The 21,967-nt window shown below is 34.3% G+C and overlaps 1 protein-coding gene across 1 annotated transcript in view; it reads left to right on the top strand.

The window, feature by feature from the left end:
- mdlc (RING finger protein mdlc) overlaps nucleotides 1-21,750 on the top strand; it is a 97,035-nt gene extending 75,285 nt beyond the window's left edge. Inside the window, exons 7-9 of the mRNA XM_090388259.1 lie at nucleotides 12,600-12,783; nucleotides 17,916-18,022; nucleotides 21,365-21,750. Of these exons, the coding sequence (XP_090244385.1) occupies nucleotides 12,600-12,783; nucleotides 17,916-18,022; nucleotides 21,365-21,432 (359 nt within the window). The 3' untranslated portion in view covers nucleotides 21,433-21,750. The remainder of the gene's footprint in view (nucleotides 1-12,599; nucleotides 12,784-17,915; nucleotides 18,023-21,364) is intronic.
- The last annotated feature ends 217 nt before the right edge of the window (nucleotides 21,751-21,967 follow it).

Raw genomic sequence — 21,967 nt, 5'->3', positions numbered from 1 at the left:
CATAATGGAATTTTCTCTTTCCATCAGAGCAATCATTTTACATTTGTTATTCCTGAAGCTTTAGAGAGAGTGTAATCTCTCTCTCTCTCTCTCTCTCTCAATCTTCACTGCATCCTTCCCCCACTTCATAAAAACAATCATTACAATTATTGACTGATTTTCATGGCAAAAAAAAAAAAAAAATTACAAGGGAAATCCATCCTCTTGAAATTCTGGTTGCCTTTAAAGAAGAGCCAAATTTTGATCCTTAACACATGCATGCAAAAGAAGTACTCACATTTATGGGTTATATTGTTTTAATTTTTGTATTATTCAGGCCTGAAAAAGGCAGACAACATGAAGTGATTGCAAAATCTGCCACCTCAAGTTTGTATCTTAACCCTCTGACAGGCATATCATGAACTCAGAAAATGTAACCTTATTTTATAACCTTAAAAATGAACAAGAAATAATTCAAAATTATTCACTTTATGATTCAGCCTTTGTTTTCATTCTTTTATGAATGCAACTGGAAAAATCGATTTTTTATATTAAAATGTGTGTATATATATGTATATTTTTTAAAATAAAACTCTCACTGCCAAGCTTTATATATGTTTTTGACTTTAAAATATATTTGAGAATGTATGCTTGTAAATGTTAGGAGTTAGTGCTTTAGTTAGCATTAGCAAGGGCACATGATGCAAGAAAGCAAGCTTATATAGCATCAGCCAAAAAAAAAACAAAAAAACACAACCCCTTATTTCACCCATCCCCTTCCAAAAAAATGTTTGTCAAGTTCTGCCTTGAATCTGTTTAAGCTATCAACTTCTACAACGACAGATGGAAGTTTGTTCCAGCAGTCAACCACCCGATGGCTATTAATGAAATTTGTTAATTGTCTTAGAAATTAATCTGTCTTTTAAATTAACGGTCCCCTTTCAAGATCGGGCCCAAATGCAGCAGATGCATTGGAATAGTTACGCCACTGAACAAAATCATTCATTTTTCTGGAGATTGTCTTTCAGTTAGCTCTTCGTACACTGAAAATCCTTGGAGAAAATAGAGAAGAAGTGAAGCACCTCCTGCATTCCTTTTCTTTAATTTCGAATTTTTGGTTAAGGGAAGGCATATGCCCCTGCTTGTATACGCTGACTAACAGTGTTATCAGACATAGGGATTTTCAAAACCTATTTTTCATATTCCCTGCCAAACATAATATTTACAATTTTACAGCATGCTGGTAAAATTACTGACTCAGCAATTGTATGTGATTTCATCTTTTTGCTACAGTTTCAGCAACGGCATAGCTTGCTTCTTGAGCTTTGTTAGAAATAATTGTGATTTTGGTCCATGGTTTAGCTTGGCGTGTTTGATCAGCATAGAGGGGAACAGGTATTCTGTGTGTTATCAGACACTCGGTCTAAAACACTGGTGGATCCAATATCTTTTTACTTCAGAAGATTTAGGAGAAGTCCGGTTGGCCTGCCTCCCTAAAATCCACTCATGCACACCTTCTCAATGGTAAGCCCTGTTACATTACTTAGGTGGCAACAAACATGTAGAGTGGTTCTCTTCAAGACGCCTGGTCAGTATGAAAAGGAAAAGACCAAACCCTCCAGCACATGACAGCACAACAAAACAAATTGCCCTCAGTCCCCAGCAGCTTTTGCCCCCCCCCCCTTACGGCAGTGAGAGAATCAGAGTGGAAGCAGTGGGTGCTAAGAATCTCTGGGCTACGACTAGGCTGCCATGCACGGAAACTGAACTTGGGCTGTTACAACATATGATTGCTCATCGGTGAAGATAGGATATTAGAGCTGGAAAAGGAATTAGAAAATGTGAATTGGAGTATCATTGGTTTAGCTGAAACAAGAAGAAGAAATGAATCACTTATAAGTTTATCAAGTGGAAATCTGCTGTACACCAATGGAAACAGTGAAAGGAGTGAAGGTGGAATTGGCATTCTGGTCCATAAAGATATAAAAAATAACATTTTGGAATTTAAAAGTACATCACCAAGGGTGTCAAGACTACTACCCAGGATTTCTAAGAAGTACAAGCTAAAAGTTATTTATGCACCAACATCTCTTTATTGCTTTCTTGGTGATTCCTTTTTACTTCTCTCTCTCTCTCTCTCTCTCTCTCAGGGTAACACAGAAATTTTTTTTTTTTTTTTGGCTGGTGCAGCATAAGCCTCAGGCTTCCTTGCACCATATGGCTAATAATAATAATAATAATAATAACATCGAGCCATGATGATGAAGAGGTTGAAGAAATGTACACCAAAATTGAGTCTTCTAAATGAGCAGAAAACCCCACTACACTCATTATGGGGGACTTCAATGCTAAGGTTGGAAAGAGACAAAACGGCACAGAAAGGGGGAACTATAGGAAATTTTGGAGTTGGTGAAAGACTTGTGGAATTTGCAGAATCTCAAGGATTGTCAGTAATGAACACCCTTTTCAAGAAAAGGGTAAACAGAAAGTGGACATGGAAGAGCCCAAATGGTTTAACAACTAATGAAAGCGACTTCGTCCTCACTAACAGAAGATATATATTGTAAATGATGTTACCATCCTGAACAAGGTAAACTGAAGAGATCACAGAATGGTAAGATGTAAACCAAGAAACCTATCTGTAAAAAGAAATCCAAAGAAGAAAAAATTAGTCAAGAAACACTTGTCATGATGAACCGAAGACGACAAATGAAGAGCAAGATAACCACTGATAAGGATGATACAAGAAAAGTAGAACAAGCATTAAGGGAAAACAATAGGATTTAAATCATCAGCCACAAGCAGTAATACAGAAAGACAAATGATACTGAAACTGAAGAATAGTGATGGGGTACTTATAAATAGCAGACAAGGCATAATTCAAATTATGCCTTGTCTGCTTTTTACGAGGAGCGAGGGTATGATGCCAGCAGTGGGGAAGATGGATCACAAATTAGTAACACATATGACACACCTGATATCCTTCCTGATGAGGTAGAGCATACATTGAAGAAAATGAAGAATCAGAAAGCCCCAGGGAAAGATGAAGTTACTGTCGAGTTGTTAAAATTGGGAGGAAGAGACACGACACAGAAACTAGCAAGGTTCTTCACAAAGTGCTTTATAAAAGGCGTGACACCTAAGGAGTGCAATAATGCAATATAGTTTTGCTGCAGAAGAAAGGAGATAAATCAGAAATTGGAAATTATAGACCAATTAGCTTGTTATCTCACATCTACAAGTTGTTCACAAGGGCCATTACTAACATATTAAAAAGAATACTTGTTGAGAATCAACCGAAAGAGCAAGGTGGCTTTAGGACAGGATTCTCAACTATAGATCACCTTCACGTAATCAGAGCTAATGGAGAAAGCAAATGAATAAAAAACACCATTATGCCTGGCATTTGTGGATTATGAAAAGGCATTTCATTGCATACAGCATAAGGCAATGTTTAAGGCACTGGAAAGAAAAGGGTTAGATATCCCATATATTATGATTTTGAACAAATATACGAGAATGCTACTTCCTTTATTAGACAAAGACAGTAGCAAATTTAAAATTGAGAAAGGAGTTAGACGAGGTGACACAATATCTCCAAAGTTGTTTACTGCTACCCTTGAGGAAGCTTTCAGAAGATTAGACTGGTCGCAGAAAGGAGTCAATGTGAATGGAGAGTACTTAAACCATTTATGATTTATAAATGACATTGTGATCATAAGCCATGATCCCAAAGAATTTGAGGAAAATCTTAAATCAGTTGTGCAGTGTTAGTAAGGATTTTGGACTAAAGATGAATATGGCTAAAACAAAAGTAACGATGAACAAGTATGCCACGGAAAGGAATATAATCATTGAAGGAGAAGTAATTGAAAAGGTGGATTCATATACTTATCTGGGACAAGTAATTAGCTGTAATAATGATAAATGGCTGGAAGTCAAGAGAAGAATAAATTTTGGATGGATAGCATTCAGGAAATATAGTCACATACTGAGGAGCAATATCCCAATTTGTCTGAAATGTAAAATAATGAACCAAAATATACCGTGACTTATGAAAGTGAAACTCCTGACCATGACTTATGGTGAGGAGTTTCACTTTCTCCCCATCCCAATGAAACTTGGGCACTCACCAAAAGAATGGAAGAGAAGCTCAGAACTACACAGCAAAAAATGGAACGAATTATATTAGGAATCAGACTGTTAGATAAGAAGAGAAACACATGGATTCGGCAGCAAACTCAAGTAAAGAACATTCTTATGAAAACTAAAGAACTAAAAAAATGGTCTTGGGTAGGACACATAGCTCGAAGACATAATGGCAGATGGACTAAGAAAATAACAGAATGGTACCCAAGAGGAGCTAGAAGAAAACCTGGAAGACAATGACGGAGATAGAGAGATGAAATTCACGAATTCGAGGGTAGTAAATGGATGGCCATTGCACAAAACAAAAGGAACTGGAAAGTTGCTGGAGAGGCCTTCATCCTGTAGTGCAGTGTTTCCCAAACTTTCTGAGCCCACGCCTCCCTTGACCTGTAAAATTTTCCCGGCGCCTCCCTTGCAGTAAAACATCCATAATTATGCAATTTCTAGTTCTTCGGCAAAACTAGAGTTTCTCCTATTGTGTGTGGTTTTTTACATTTTGCGATTCTGTAAGAAACTTGGTACGACACTAGCAATGCATTTGATGGAACAGAAACTATTTTGAAGGTTTGCTTTTGTTTATTAAACTCATGTATATATTTTTTTATTTATATATGTTATGTTATGAAAATTACATTTCTGTTAAACTTTTCGCTCCTCCTTTTGCACTAGTTTGCGCCTCCCAGTTTGGAAATCGCTGCTGTAGTGGATTGAAAATGGCTGATAATGATGTTTGATCAGCTATAAGCCTTTTAAAATATTCATTGGTTTTTTGCATAAAGTGAGTGCTTTGTGTGAAAGTGTCTTTTCAGCTTACTTGGAACCATAGCTTGGTTTGCCAGTTTCTCACCACAAACAACACACTTAGAAGGTGGCTGCTCTTCTCCGGATGAAAAGAATCTGAAGGACAAAAAGTCTTCACTATACTGGCATATGACGGTTTTAGAACTAATACCAATTGGACTATGTATTATACTACCAGAACTAGTAGTGCCGACCGGGCTTGCCAGGTGGGTAAAGTGCGTGCCTGGCAACCCAAAGGTCGTGGGTTTGAATCCCGCCTCTGGCTTGGATCAAAGTACTGCAAAAACCTAGGGAGGTGCATTATGGCCATAGAAGCCGATGCGTCAACTACCAAAAAAAAACAAAAAAAAACCAGAACTAGTGCCAACTGCACTAGATTTATTGTCATCATCTAACTTACGTTTTTTAATTAGAAATCTGTACATGTCTAATAAGCCCTAAAAAAATAAAATATAAACTAAATTCAGAAATTCACGTTGGTCCTCATTGAATATAGGCACTCCCCGGCTTACATAATACTTGACTTATGGAAGTTTGACTTTACGTAAGTTTTGCCAGCCAGTGTAAACTTAAAAAAATCGTTTAAACGTATTTTACATCCCATAGGAATAAATGGAGGTATTGTGAAAACATCGCAATGGGAACCCAATAACACGTTTTTTTTTTTTTTTTTTTGATAATTCGTTCCAAGACCTCAGAAGTTGAAATTTTTGCTATATAACTAAGCTATTTATCTCTCTAAAAGATAATTTTTATAATGGAAATTGCACTACACTTTCATCGTTATCACATGTTCCATTATAAGAATCAGTTTTGAACGCTTTTGTGATATTTTTCTAAAACACATTTCTGGTCACTACCATAAAACAATAAAAACAATTTGCACTTTCCAGTTAATGATACAGGGCTTTTCTGTTAGCACAATCTATTATAAATGGGCAGTAAACTCGATCTTATTGCATTTGTGATAATACCGATAACTGGAATTCTGTGGGTTTTTATGTTACGGTATTATGGTGAAATGAATTCCCCATCCCACTGAAATCTTCAATTATATAAAAAAAACAAATTTTCAGAATCTTCGCTTCATTCTTATTATTACAATGGTGAAGGGAAAGGGACCAATGGAAAGTGCAAGTGCTGGCAGTGCAAGAAACAAAACAAAATTGATAATTAGAAATGAATATGATTAAGAAGTACGAAGCAGGACAAAGTTTGTCATCTGTTGCACAGAATTAGATCTCGCTGCTTCAATAGTGAATACTATTTTAAGGGACAGTGCATATAAATATAAATAATACTATTTTAAAAGACAGTGCATGTTAAAGAATCAACGCATGTAAGATCAACAGTGATCATAAAACAGCATTCAGGTGCTATATCGAAGATGAAAAAGCTATTAATAATATGGATGCAAAATCGGATTCAGTAGCAAGTGCTCCTGAGTCTAATAACAATTCAAGCAAAAGCAACAAGTATTTATGAAGATATTAAGGATACGTATGGCGATCCCTAAGCCAAGTTCGTGGCAAGCAACAGGTGGTTTAATAGGTTCAAGCATCGCACTGGTTTCCAAAACATTAAAGTATGCGGTAAAGTTGCCAGTGCCAATTCTGCAGCTGCAGAGAAATATTGTGATGTGTTTGTTGGAAAAAACCCCTTCTAAATCTCTACAGCCCTCAACTTCCGCAGTGGCTTGCTTATCATCTGGAAAGTTAATTCTGGCAACGATGCTCGAAAGGTAAAACTTGCTGATGTTATACCTGTCTCCTCTCTCTTTGAAATTTTTGTAATTTTGTACACTTTTGTAACTTTTCCTACGCATGAGATAAAAAAAATGAATAAATAATTCTATTTACATGTTCGTTGAACATTTCTTTTTTGCTTCAATGAAATTCAGTGTGCATAGTTGCAAGTGCTGCATAAGCATTTAGGGAAATTCCAACTTATGTAGAGTTTTACGGAACGCAAACCTTACGTAAGTCGGGGAGTGGCTGTACTTTCAACCAGGAATTCCAGGTGGTCACAGGAAATGATATTAGTATAAGGATGATGTGTAGGGAGCCGCATAACATGTGATGTCAACTTGCTTGGTGTACAGCATATTATAATTGGGCCCCTGGAATTTTGGAAAGCTGTGACAAATCACAATACACAGTTTTTCAAACCGAGGCTGTATTTGGATCTGACAGAGGCCAGGGAACATTATTTACCAGAGTTTCTCATCCCAACTATGAAGTTTAGTGGAAATGTTGTTGCCAGGGTGTAAGAGAGGTGAGATAGGGCCCAGGCCAGTCATGAATGTGAGAGCCCATCCCACTCCAAAAGACAAATATATATAGATAAAATCAATAAAACAAAAACAATGTTCACCACTTCTGAAAAGAAACTTTAATTTATATAACAGTAATTACTTGTCATACTGATTACAATGCTTTACAAGTTCCATATCTTTAAAATTATTTGAGACATAATTTGATGACCTGAATAACATTGCCAAAATTGATATTTGAAAGGAGATGAAATTATTTTAAAAATGCTTTTTGAGCTTTATTTTTTGCAATTTCTTTTATTATATTTGAAAAATCAATTGCATACACAATGTCAGAATTTATATGAAGCACATAACCAATTTAGCCTTTCTTCAGACATTGTAGATCTGTTAAAATTCTTCACTCTCCATGACGATAAAACTTCTTTCCATGGAAGCAGCACAAGTGGTAAACTTAAAAATGTTCTAATTGCTACAGACAAATTTGGAAACAACTAAATCAGAGTAGTTTCAAATATATTCTGTGGGAAATTTGCTGGAGTTAGTTTTGAACTAAGGTTTGTTCTGTAAATTTTCTTCATAAAAACCAGTTCATCGCATATTTATTGTGAAATATCCTTAGCATATTTCTGTTGTAATTTTTTGTTGAGACTTTGATTTGTTCATCTGTTAAATTCTGAAAGGTCCATAGGATTCCAAATAAGTTACAGATTTCACATAAGGATTCAAAACATCATGTCAATCCAGATATTACTGAATCAATAATATCATTTCTAGCCAAGAAAATAAAGAGAAACACTGTTCGATACAGTTATTTATAAATTCAAAGGGAGTGATTTCATACCGGTAAAATTGATTAAACCTTAAAAGAAGCAGCACCCAGAGAAAATATATTCAAAGATCAAAGTTGAAATCCTCCTATTCCACACCATCAGGTTTACTTAAAAAAAATTAAAATTCTCTCACAAACCACCTTCAAAAGGAATTGTAAGATATATTTATTTAAAGGTCTCGTATTGTCTCATGCATTTCATCGATTTTTAAATGTCTCATATTACATGGAACAGTTTCCATGGAATAATTCCTAGGCATGGAAAATAGAAATATTTTTAAAATCACTTTGGGAAGGAATTTCAAGACTGACTCAGAGGAAATGAGGTGTGGAATACATTCTTTTCCTCGCCTTCCATCCCCAATGCTTTGCCCCTCCTTTAAGCAGTAGCCAGCAAGCCATTATAAAATATATTATTGTATCATTACTTCACAAAAATGACCGCCACTTGTATAATAAATAATTTTTATTTAAGTTAATTTGAAACTTTTTTCATATCATGTTTTTTAAAAGACTAAAATTTGGAGGCCCTTCTGGATCTGGGGGCCCAAGACCAAATGGCTCTGTTGGCTCCCTCCCTCTATACGAGCCTTGTTGCCACCTGGGATTGTTTCTCATGATTTGAGCTTGGATCTTGTCATTTCTGAATACAATGAATGTCATGTACCTTTACATTTTGGACAATTCCACTCTTCCTGCTCTGAAGCAACAGTTTGGAAAGGGCTCTTCTGTTTCACCATGACAGTGCACCGTATGAGAAGAGAGAAAGCAGAATGTAATATTACTAGGTTTAAAGGCCAGACCAAGGAGGGAGATGAATTGATGGCATCACACTGTATTAACTCTTGCTAGTGTTAAATATCTAACAGGAAATAGGACAAAATGGAGGAAAAGAGTAAATGAAATGCTGATAGCCCAGAAGCCTATCACCAATACTTTTACACCTAACTGGCATAACAGATTTGGATGATGATGATGATGAAATGATCTTAAGTTTTATATTTGAACTAAAACAGTTTATGGTGATAATATGTTTATTTACAAAATTCACCCTTAATTCATATTTTGCCTCATGAATTAAAAGGAAACTGTTAATAAAAATTCCCTAAGAAATATACATGTCAATTATTATGATATTTAAATAAAGACAACATTACAGTCTGTGAGTACTTGTAACTGTGACTAGTGTGTAACCTGGTAATATTTATCTATTTTGATATCAGTGATAAAAGTGTCTTTATCAAAAATGTTTCAACTATAAGTGTGTAAGTTCTTGTATGATACTCTTTGTACTTACCAAGTCAACCATGAATACCTGTCTGGACAAAACAATGCAGTCTATTGTGCTCCGAAACAAAATTAATATTAGCAAATGAAGATACAACTGAAACTTGAATACAAACAAAGATACAGCTGAAACTAAGTTTCATAATTAGATGCTGTAGGGCATATTGAAGTGAATAAACTTCACACATATTAGCTTTCTTTGTACCATTCACTTTATTAAACAAATATGCATGATACATTAAATAAACGAGCATTTATGAAGTACAAGAGGATTTTTGTTCTTAACTTAGATTTTGTACTAATAATAATGATGGCACCAATTAATGCTAAGCTTAAATCAATTAACAGAAAAAATTTTGTTGCTTAATATAGCAATTCATACAAATTGAAAGCACAGATGATATGCTGTTAGAAAACAGTTCTTTTGTTGCTTTAAGAAAAATACAATAAGCTTTGCAGAAAGTTCATTTTCCTCATTCTTTCATTTTGAAACCACTGTTCTTTATTTACTTTTATGACCAAAACATATTTTAGAGAAATCAAATATGAAAACTTGCCTTGGGAAATTTCATTTCTATAGAAGTAGCTATGCTTTAAAAGGAATCACTTCCAAAATGTGGATTCCTTGGCAATTAATTGCCTCTCCTATTTTGAAATGAGGCATAACTAACTGTGAGTTCAAACTTCTCAAATTTCAACACATAAATACAGTCATTTTAAACAATTTCATAACATATAATTTATCCTTATATAAACAGATGAACCATTACCCAAAATCAGAATAACAAATGACCATTCAATAACAGTTTTAACACATTAGTCAGCTCTCGTATCAATCTCCATGTAAATCTACTCTTTATATCTATATAACTTCCTCTATTCAAAAAATAGATTTTACTAATCTATTCAAAAAAAAAAAAAAAGTGCTAGGCAGTCTCTTGATTTCTTGCTGTGCTAACAATGAAACAGTGTAAAACATGCTTTCAGTGAATTATTGTTTCATTATATGAAACATAAAAATCATGTTTTACAACAATGTGAAAACAGAATAAAGATTTGCACATAGATATTAGTTTTTAATTAAGCTCTCTCTCTCTCTCTCTCTCTCTCTCTCTCTAACTCTTTAAACTCTTTTTTTTTTTTTTTTTTTTTTTCAAAGATAATTATAACACAAAACAATGTAACATTTATTTATAATGATTTAAATTCAGTTCATTGAAGTTCATTTTAACTTTTTTTTAATACTATTAAGGTAATTGATTAATTAATTATGATTGATTGATCCAAAGTTAATTGATTGATTAATTTGATTGTTTGGTTAACCAAAGGGTCCTCCTTTTAGTTCATTTGTTTAACCAAATGAGCTAAAGGGAGGGACCTAGTGTCAGTCATTACACCAGTTTTTCATGAACTATTATCCTCAGTTAATGTTCTGATAAGAAAACTGAGTTTCCTCCCCTTTTCCCTCCCTTCTTGCCAAAGCCATGAGATGGCAGTGTATCGAATCTGTAAAGTGTGTATTCATGTATTCTGTGGGTGGTTTTCTTGTTTTGCTGATGAAAATCCTCAGTTTTGTGAGGGGAGTAGGGTATGCAACCTTTGCCTGAGACTGACTAAGGACTACATGCATAAATTTTATCAAATGTTAGTTTTCAGATAACTGACACTGTTTACTGGCAGTTTGGTATATGTGATGCATAAAAGCTTTATTCATATCAAGCTACTGGCAAATGTTATCAATTATAAATAAATAAATAAAATAAATTTTCTGTTTATACTCCGGGATGACTAAACGGTCAGAGGAGTTCACAAAATAGACAGATTACAAGAAACAGCACCGTATTCAGCAGTCACGGGCTTGAACCCCAATCACTCAAGGCACATATACTTATGCACCCACACACCTGACCACTAGGCTACGGCGGCCTTCTATCTTACCTGCAAGCTTATCGCAAGAGTTTGATGCATGTGGCCCTGACTCAAGGCCATGTGCATTAATAGATATTTATGAACTTATTTCACAAAAAGAAAACTAGGTGCATAAACACCTTTTTTTATATTATGGCAAGCATGTTAGAAAATATCTCCATGCTTAACTGTAGAAATCAATGTATTCAAGATGCCATGTGCTAGGAACTGAATAGAGAACAACAGCATTGTGCAAAAAAATTGTAATTAAACAAACTTTGTGGCACTTCATAATTTTAAAAAAGTTTTTTTTTTTTTTTTTTTAAATGAAAAAGCCAAACACAAAAGGTATTTGAACCTATAGTACTTAGTGTCATGTGTGTTTTGAAGGTTGGGAAGATAGAAGAAGACATGTGTTGACAGACTTGTAATTTTCAGGAAATACATGTGGTGGAAGGTTGTTTCAGAAAGCTGAAGTTAAAGGGATAAATGAGGAAGAGGAAAAGTTGGTTCTGCGAGTTTGAAGTTTGGCAGTAAATGGATGTTAACTAGTTTCCTAATATAAAAGGTGCTATTTAATTTGTAAATATCCATACTGTTGGCTTCTTTGTTGCCTTCCCCACCTTGATAATAACTCTTGCCCTAAGCAAGAAGCAAATGTCAGTTTAACACCTGTATGCCTCCGTAGCCGAGTGGGCAGGAGCGGGAGTGCAGTAGCACACGCTCTTTGAGTAGACCGGGGTTCGAGCCCCTGACTGCTGAATACAGTCGATCTGCCAACCCGCACTGGACCAGCGTGGCAGATTATGGTCCATTTTCCCTCAGCATGAATTGTTGAGGAGGCTTCCATCCTGCAGTGGGTTGATAATGGCTGCACTTTACTTTTTTTTTTTTTTTTTATTAAACTAATATTTTCAGTTTAATATGGATGGTTAATGGATTAGTTTTTACAATGTGCTTTGAATTTATATTAATACGAGAGTGAAAACTCTGATTACTCACAGTTAATAAACATTACATCATTTACATCTCAACAACATAAAATTCTCATAATTAAACACAATAAAATGTATGTAAAGATAGTTCTGTGTGACGGCTTCCCATATAAAAAAAACAGCAGATAACTTGCAATACTTTTTATAATCTTTTCCCCCTTTTTATACAGTTTATCTATTAAAAATTCAAAATTTTTTTTTTTTATTTTTAATTAAAGGAATAAACCTTAATTCATGAGATGAAAATCGATAGTTTTGTAAATTAACAGGTTGTCACTATAACTGATTTAATTTGTGTATTTTAATACTAAAATTATAATTCATAAATCTTGACTATTTTAAATAATATTACATTTTTAAAACATTCTTTTTTCAGACAGTTGCAAATTTATGCATGACCGCTCAGACTACAAGCATGGTTGGCAGTTAGAACTGGAAATGGCTAATAATACATATGGAGAAGAGGATTCTACAAAATATGAAATTGATTCTGATGAAGATATATTACCTTTTAAGTGTTTCATCTGTCGGGAGTCATTCAAAAATCCTGTTATTACTAAGTAAGAGAATCTTAATAATTTGCAGTAATAATTAATGATGTTAATTAATATTTTTGTTGTCTGGTGCTGTTAATGTTTCATTTAATGCAAGAGACTGTTTATAAATAAACATTCTAATTAAATGAGTGTTCATTTTTTGTGCAATGCATTGTTTTTGCTTAATGAGCATAAATGTCTTTTCTTACAATATTCACAATTTTCAAACCTGTTGAGAAGTTGATATACAAAATAAAGGATGTTTGCAGTGTAACTTTGACTCCCTTGACCAGTGATTTTTGTTTCAGCAATAATCAGTCAACATATTTGTCTGATTATTGTTGGACTTCACACATTCGTTTTGGTAATGCTCTTCCATGACAGCAGTATCCTAGTGAAACTTTCACTGCTAATTGCTAGGTGAGGAAAGAAGTGATATTTCAGTAAATTGTTCAACCCCACAAATTTCTGAGTGTCAAGCAATTCATTTGTAGTTTGAAGCATAAAGCTAATAAGTTACCTTTAATTATGCAGTTAAAAGTTTACCAATGCTGTATAATGTGAATTAAGTGGAATTATTCCATTTCCTTAGATTTGTATAATTTAGTATTAGTATTAGCAACATTGTGTAAGGAACCTATGGCTAATGCTGCACCAGCCAAAAAATAAAATAAATAAATAAAATGATAAGAAAATCAAAAAAATAAATAATTAATAAGAGAAAAGGAAATAGACAACCTAAGAATTTCCCTTCTCCCATAGGTAATTATCCAGCTGACGTTTGAATTTCCCCAAACTGTCAGCCTCTGCCACCCATGTAGGTAACTTATTCCAGTAATTTATAACTTGCTGGCTAAAATAAAACTTCCTGCAATCCAGTCTAAACATCTCCCCCCCCCTTAACTTGAAATTACAGCACCTTGTTCTATAATCACTTATAACCATGAAAATTTTCATCCTTATTCATTTTGCTTATGTCTCTCAGAGCCTTAAACACTTCAATCAAGTCTCCTCTAAGGTGCCTAGTTTCCAAGCCCTGCAACCCACATGTTTGAAGTCTTTCCTCATATGGATGCCCTTTTGCTAATCTCACCAGTCAAGTTGTCCATCTTTGGACCCTTTCAGTAAGCACAATGTGTTTCTTTAATTGCAATCTGCATACTTGAACACAGTATTCCAAATGTGGTCTTAATAATAGCTTTGTATAATAGGATTATGACATCCTTATCTCTACTAGCAATTGTTCAATAAATCATTGATAAGACACACTGCGCCTTCCTTGCAACTTGTCTATAATGCTCGGAGAAATTCATGTCTGACCGTATCGTAACACTTAAGTTCCTTTCCTCCACTACCAGCTTTAGTTCAACTCCACCAAGTGTATAAGTTATTTATTTGTAATACCTTACACTTTGCTGGATTAAAGCATTGCTGCCATTTTTCTGACCATCCTTGAAGTCTATCTAGGTCACTCTGAAGAAACTCTGCTTGGCAGTGATCATTAAGTGTTTTACCAATCTTTACATAATCTGCAAATTTTAGACATCAACCCCCTCTATCCCTTCATCGATGTCATTTATGAAAATCAAAAACAACAGTGGTCCTAATACTGATCCTTGGGGAACCCACTTCTTACATCAACTCAATCTAAGGAATAACCATTTATCACAACCCTCTGCCTCCTGCCCTGAAGCCATCCAGCTATCCATCTAAGAATTGTCCCTGTGATTCCAACCTGTTCCAGCGTATAAAGTAACCGCTCATGTGGGACTGAGTCAAATGCTTTGCTGAAATCCAAATAAACTATGTTGAAATTATTTCCGAAGTCCAGCTCTTGAGTGACCCTGTCAAAATAGCTAACCAGATTAGACTATGTATAAGTTAAGTATCAACTTCTACAATGACGGTGCAGAGGTTTGACAGTAATGTGTTTACATTTATTACAGGTGAAAAACTGGTTTGAAGAATGGTCCATCAACTGTTAGCTGGCCGGAAACAGACCGGATCTGAATCCTATAGAGAACTGTTGGCATCGTGCGGAATCTGCAGTTTCCAGAAAGAAATCAAAGACCCTTCGTGAACTTCAGGAAGCCATAATTCGTGTTTGGAACCACAAACTATCAGTTGATTATCATCAGAAATTGATCTTGTCAATGCCTCGATGGTGTGCTACTGTCATCAGGGCCAGAGGCAGTTCAGCTAAATATTAGTTTGCACCTGGTGAACTTTTCATTTTGTTTTCCATTTAAAATGATAAACTGAAGCAAACTGAGGGCTTCCGATAACATTTCAGCCATAATTGTCGTGTTTACCAAAAGTGTTGTATAAAGGTTTCAAATGCTCATTTTGGAATATTTTGAGAGCACCTGTCAAATATTACTTGGCTTTGCGTTAACTATTAATAAATATCTTTTGTTTATATTTCTATTTGTGATGCTAGTCATTAATGTAACATACCATCGCAAAAAAGGATTAGAAATGTGAAATTCCTAGGTGATGCACTTTCTTTGAACACCAGTGTAGGTTATTTGTATTTAATGAAGGAAAAGGCAACTTAAATATTGGAGAATGTTAACTGCCTCAGATCCTCTGTTGTCTTTAATGTTGCCAACTGTAGTGGTTCTCAGAACCACAGTGGTTGGTGAGGGATTTACCACATACCAAGACAGCTACATCTTCAGAGGCCACCTCCTCCAAGAATGGTTGTACTGCATCTGGCACTGTGCATTAACTTTCGTGCTTGAAAGGGCTACAGGTATCAGCTTATATTTGGAAAATCTTGATACAATACTCTGCATATAATGTGCTCTAGCAACTGCTTCTGTTTTTGAAATTCTTAAAATGATTCTTTAACAACTTTTGCATAATTCTTTCTGTATATTTAGATAACATTCAGAGATCTCTGTAAATACAGCCTACCTGTTCAACATTTCAACTTTGAAATGCCTAATTACTTTCCAGTTGTATATATTGTTCCAGATAGAGCTTTAGAATAGTGAAATCTCTGAAATCCATTGTGCACTTAAAAAAGTTCTGCCCTGTGGTTGTAATTTGAACACTGCTAAGTGGTATCATGCTGCTTAGCAGTGTTCAAATTTGCTGAGTTTGTTTCCTTGTGACACATTGACTGTAAATGCCACTATCTTCTGGAGTATCATTGTGTGCTGTCACTGCCCTTTATTTACTTAACCAATAATTTTCATAAAATGTGCTTCTCTTGTAGTGTCCCACTATTTTTGGTAAACAAATATAAAACATTTCATTAGTTATGTAGGTTTTATAACTTATAAACTTATGACTTATAACTTATGGTTTTATAACTTATTATGTGGTTACAAAGGAACTGGATGCAAAAAATAATTTTGATATCATATATTTGGATCTTACAAAGCTTTTGACACTGTTGCGCATGGAAGACTATTGTACAAATTGGAGCAGAATGGTATTAAGGGTAAGTTGCTACAATGGATAAAAGGATGGTTGAGTGGGAGAAGACAGAGGGTGATAATTAATGGGTGCTGCTCTTCGTGGACTAATGTTATTAGTGGAGTCCCACAGGGTTCGGTTTTGGGTCCACTGTTGTTTTGTATATTTATCAATGATATTGACGAAGGTATATCAGGCTTAGTGTCAAAGTTTGCAGATGATACAAAGGTTGGCAGGGTTGTTAATGACAGTAATGGCAGTGTGCTACTGCAACAGGATCTAGATAATTTGGGCAGATGGGCTAAGGAGTGGCAACTGAAGTTCAACCTTGACAAATGCAAAGTACTGCATATGGGTAGAAGTAACCCCAGAGAAACGTACCAACTGTGTGGTACTACACTTAAGGTGGTAGAAAATGAAAAAGACCTGGGAGTAATTGTGCAGTCAGATATAAAGTTTTCTGAGCAATGCAGACAGGCTGCCAGGGCAGGTCATGGGGTTTTGTCAATGATATATAGGAATTATGCTAGCAGGGAGAAAGAGGTGATTGTCTCTCTGTATAAGACAATGGTCAGGCCACGCCTTGAGTACGGCGTACAGGTTTGGAAGCCTCATTTTAGGAAGGATGTAGATTTGCTTGAGCTTGTACAGAGAAGGGCAACAAGATTGGTGAGGGGAATGAAGGGATCCTCTTACCAAGAGAGGCTTAAGTTCTGCAAATTGCAGTGGCTGGAGACTAAGCACCTGCACGGTGACTTGAATGAGGTGTATAAGGCCTTGATTGGGTTGAGCACGCTGAATTCTGATGTGATCCTTCCACTTGTTCAGATTACGAACCTAAGGGGGCATAGATTCAAATTAAGAAAAGACAGATGTAGGATAGATGTGTGGAGATTTGCCTTTAGCCAGCGGGTGGTTAATTGCTGGAACAAACTTCCATCTGTCGTTGTGGAAGTTGATAGGTTAAATAAATTTAAGGAGGAACTGGACAGGCATTTGGAGGGAATGGTGTAAATTTTTTTTTTTTTTTTTTTTGGCTGATGCTGCATAAGCTTGCTTTTTTGCATCACATGCCACTACTACTACTACTATACACAAGATATATTATTTCTCAGTAATTCACTGGTACTGCATTGAAACTGCTTAATCTATATGCAGATAGTTTTTACTTATCCAATTTAATTTAAGCAGTTATTTTAGAAGCAGAGCTGCTGTGAATTATCAAACAGATATTACATGCAAGAAATGTGTATCCACAAGTATTGGTACAAATATTTTGTATGAATAACACATTTTTACTTTTTTTATTTATACTATTTTGGGTATGTCTGCCATATTTGAAATAATGGACAAATAATAGCTCATGGATTATTTCTAACATAGTGAAAACATTACATGGCCCATTCAGAGAGTGGAACTAGTGCAGTGTTTTACATTGACAGTAGTTTCTCACAGATACTTATGTGGCTGCCATTTTAATAGTTAAGTTTCACCAGAAAAAAAAAAATTGATTCTTTAATGTTATTTCCTTTAGGAAACTTTGTAACTATGCTTGTTTAAATGATTAATCTCCATAACATGCTTCACATTGTAACATTTGTTTGAATGATAATAATTTGTTGCACAAGGGTTTGTTTTTATAGATTGTATTGTCTAGTGGTTAGTTTTGAAATTAATTTGTTTTTCCTCATTGACTACGTTAACATTTTTCCATATTTTTCATGAACTAGGTGCAAACATTATTTTTGTGAAAAATGTGCCTTAGATAATTATCGTAAATCTACTCGATGCTTCGTTTGTAGTCAACAGACTATGGGAGTTTTTAATCCTGCTAAAGGTTAGTGTTATTCATTTTCAATTATCAAAGAAACTTTAATAATAGTTTTTTAAATTCATACTTACATTCCTAAAAATATACTAAAATAGATTTTATATATAAATGATATTTATGAAACTATACACTGGAAGCTCACAGGTACCAAAGTTTGCAATTCAGTTTTAGCTACAAGTTTCAATATTTGCTTAATAGTATATAATTGATATTGCATTTATTAACAGTAATGACTACAGATACTGTAAAGAGTCTCTTTAGTTTCTGAATTAGTTTCTGAATTCTAACATATTTAGATATTAGTTAAGAGCCTGCCTTTACCCTTGAGCAGGCAGAAACTTTTAAGACATTATTAGTCATGCAGAGTGGTCATTTCATCCAATATTATAAGCTTATAACATGACTTTATGTGAATAGTTTTCATTATTTTTTTCTGGTTGGTTTCTAAGCACTAGTTTCAAAAGGGGGGGGCGGTCATCCTATTGTTGCATGGGGTGTTCACATTCCTCCCAACATAAAAGTTGGTAAAGTAACTGTAAAGGAATATTTTATTAATATTTAAAATTAGGTCAGAAATGTAGATAAAGAATGACATCATCTTTTAGCCAACAATTTTGAAAAATATGAGGACATTTAAATAATATTATAATACTAAACTGCAACTTACCTTTGTTTCTCAGGTTTATTTGTTTAATTGTAGAGCTGTCTGACATGTTAATTTGGTAACTTTGATATATAAACCCTCTTAACTAAAGTTACTTAGTTCTGCTTCTCAACCACACTGGTGCCTCCGTAGCTAGGTGGGAAGGAGCAGCAGTGCGTAGCACACGCTTCTTGATTAGACCGGGGTTCGAGCCCGTCACCACCAAATACGGAGGATGCAGAAAGGTCAGGGAATGACCACCACATATCCCGGAGCAATATGGCCTTAGTTGCTAATGCTCCTAAAAACCAAATAACAAACAATCAACCACACTGCACTGAAAAAATAATAAAATGGCTATGTGATACTAGATGAAACTTTGAACACATACAGATCAACACATGGTTTCTCTGTGTAAGCTCTGGAACACATTTGTTTACATTCACCTAGAAAGAGTGTTACAATAGCAAGACAATAGAGATAACTGTAATGGCTGGATAAAACTTGAGGCCCCTAACAGTTAGCATATTTTGGTTTTAATGCATTGGATATTGCTGATAAATGTGGTTATCTTTCTTTCTATCAATGTCTAAAGATACACATTGTAGTGAACAGTTCCTTGATTAAAAACACTTCTATTTGAAGTCAATCATTTTAACATGCTAAAAAAAAGTAAATAGGCATCTGAAGAAGGATTTTAAAGCATGTTTTTCTCTTGTTAAATACATTATACCATAAAAAATTATTTTTATTATGCACAATGGTGAAAGAAGTAAATAAAAGTTGCTCAGTACAAATATACACATTACACAACTCTCAAAAATTATTTAGATTGATGGACAGAAGGTAAGTCATTTCTGTTGTTTTTTTTAGAATGACTGGAAAGCTTGAAGACATCTTTAATAAGATTTTGCTGTACTTTTGATAAATGTCTATTTTAACTGATGGAATTGCAAACTTCTGGTAAAAGCAATCCTAAACAGGCCATTACTGTTTAGGGTTGCTGAGGTAATTACCATTACAGGGGTCATTACTCCTTGATATGAAGAAGAATGTTATGTAGAAATTTATTATACGAGCAGTCAGTTGCAATTTTTGAAGAACAGGTTTGCTGATTTGGGAGAGGGAACAACATATACACAATTCATTTTTAATTTCTCTCCAGAATAAACCTGTTTCAATCCAATACTGGATCAATACAATGAACAGCTATACAGAAAAATAGAGTGAGCCAATAAATCAGAACATCTTATAATGGCAGATTTTAACCTTACAGATACTGACTGGAACTTGTAGTTGGTCACTCAAACACTAGCAAGACTTATGGATTTATTGGATGACTTTTCTACAGCAATATATTAGAGAGGCAACAGGAGAGAGCAATATTTTGATCTGATTCATGTATCACTGATAAGGTTGCGAAGAGTCTAAAACAAGAGACGATTCTTTTCTTTAGCTCAGTGGAGAAGTACTCTGACTGCATGTGACTACATGATACACAAGCTCTCACTGAAAAATGATTTTCTTATAAATGTCTGGGTATCACAAATTTCATTTGACAGTTCATTATTTTCAGATTTGAAATTTTTAATGAATTTCAAATTTTTTTTTAATGAATTTAAGGAATTTTTCAAAATAAAGAAACAGATGAAGCAAGAGATGTTTTGCGGCATCAGTTCTGTCAGTTTCAGTGTGAGAACCTACCAGACACCATTATGAAAGAAGAAAGAATTGAGTACAGTGGTCCTTGATCAGGGCACTGACAAGTGCACGAGGTAGCATGAAATTGGAACAAATTGTTCCAAGCCATTCTTGGCATTAGAATAATTTCTTATAGCAACTAAGTGTTAGAAAATATTTAGCTGTTGGGGGGGACTGAATTCTGATCTCTTTCTGATGATACTGCAATAGCACCTTTCTCAAAGCAATTATCAATTGATGTCTAACAGACAATCCAAATAGAAGTTCACAGACAGAAAAATTCTAGATAAGTTCATGTCTGTAAGCATACTCTAGCTGTATTTTAATATAAAATGTGTATTTTATTTAGTGAAATTTAATTTCTACTGCAGTGTGAACTTTACAAAAGCCTTCTGCATGCAGTTGCCTGATCTCCAGCTTTTTGGAAGTCAAAAGTTTGCAGTGATGCATAATCCTGATATTAGTCCAGTTTCTGTTTTAGATTTCCTATGTAAGGGTTTGATGTGCATTGCAGTGCATGCACATGCAGTTCCCTAGCTCCCTTTTCAGACCCAAAAATGTTTGGGCCTAAAAAGTATAAAAAAAGTCCAAAAAAAAAAAAAAAAGTGAAAAAAGCAAATATTGTTGACACAAAGGTTTCCTGTCTCCAAGTCTTTTAGTCCAAAAATTTTCCTTGATTTTTTTTTTTTTTTTTTGCTGTATAATGTATAATTAAGTGCATAATTAATTATTAAATATTTTAACTATTAGCAAAATCCATGGTAATTAGAATTTTGTTAAACATTTTTTATTGCTGTTGAATATTAATAAAAGTGCCACAACAGATAAGCAAATGTCAGCTTATTGTTTAGAAATTTTTTCTCCCTTACTTTTCATACACACATCTACATGTACATTCTTCAGTGTCCACTAATTGAATCCTTTGTCCTTTTGTCACGCCAAAGAATACTAATTGCCTGAATGAGAATTTTACTTTTTTTTTTTTATTTTTTTTTGAATTTCAGATCTGATAGCACGTCTCAGCTCCCAGACAGAAGAGAAGCATTCAGACAAAGAGGAGGACTCAGATTAAAATTAGAATTTTGCAGAATCTGCAGTTCATATTGTCAATATCCTAGCATTTTCTTTTATTATAGTAATGGTTTTTTGTAGCGCTTCACTTTTAACTGTACTAAATGTGTGCCCCTATTTTACAGTAACATCATTGAGTGTAAATACAGTTTACACTATTTTTAAATATTTTAGAAATGTATTGCATTAAAGTCGTGACAAAGGTAAAATGTGAGAGAGGAGATTGATAAGTTTATGTCCTAAGTGAAATAATTTTCTCCTGTCTGTTATGTAGTTATTCTAATTAATGTCATATTTTTTAAATGTTTGAAAAATTTCAAGAGAAATAATACACACACATAAGTATTCCTCTGTTTGTTGAACAAACAAAGGAATACTTATGCATATTCTTCTGTTTAAATAAACAAAATCAGTTTATTGAAAAATCACCTTTGTTGTTTTTCTGCAGTGACATTAATATTTTGTAACAGTTTTCTATATGTCTCAAATTTCTACTTCAGCAAAAGAATGAGATATACCAGAATTATATTTATCTG

This window comes from Mastigoproctus giganteus, chromosome 14 (assembly GCF_048544385.1).
Source record: "Mastigoproctus giganteus isolate SK-2022 chromosome 14, ASM4854438v1, whole genome shotgun sequence".
NCBI lineage: Eukaryota > Metazoa > Arthropoda > Arachnida > Uropygi > Thelyphonidae > Mastigoproctus > Mastigoproctus giganteus.
The sequence above is the reverse complement of the archived record's forward strand: the minus strand, read 5'-3'. Positions and strand labels throughout refer to the sequence as shown.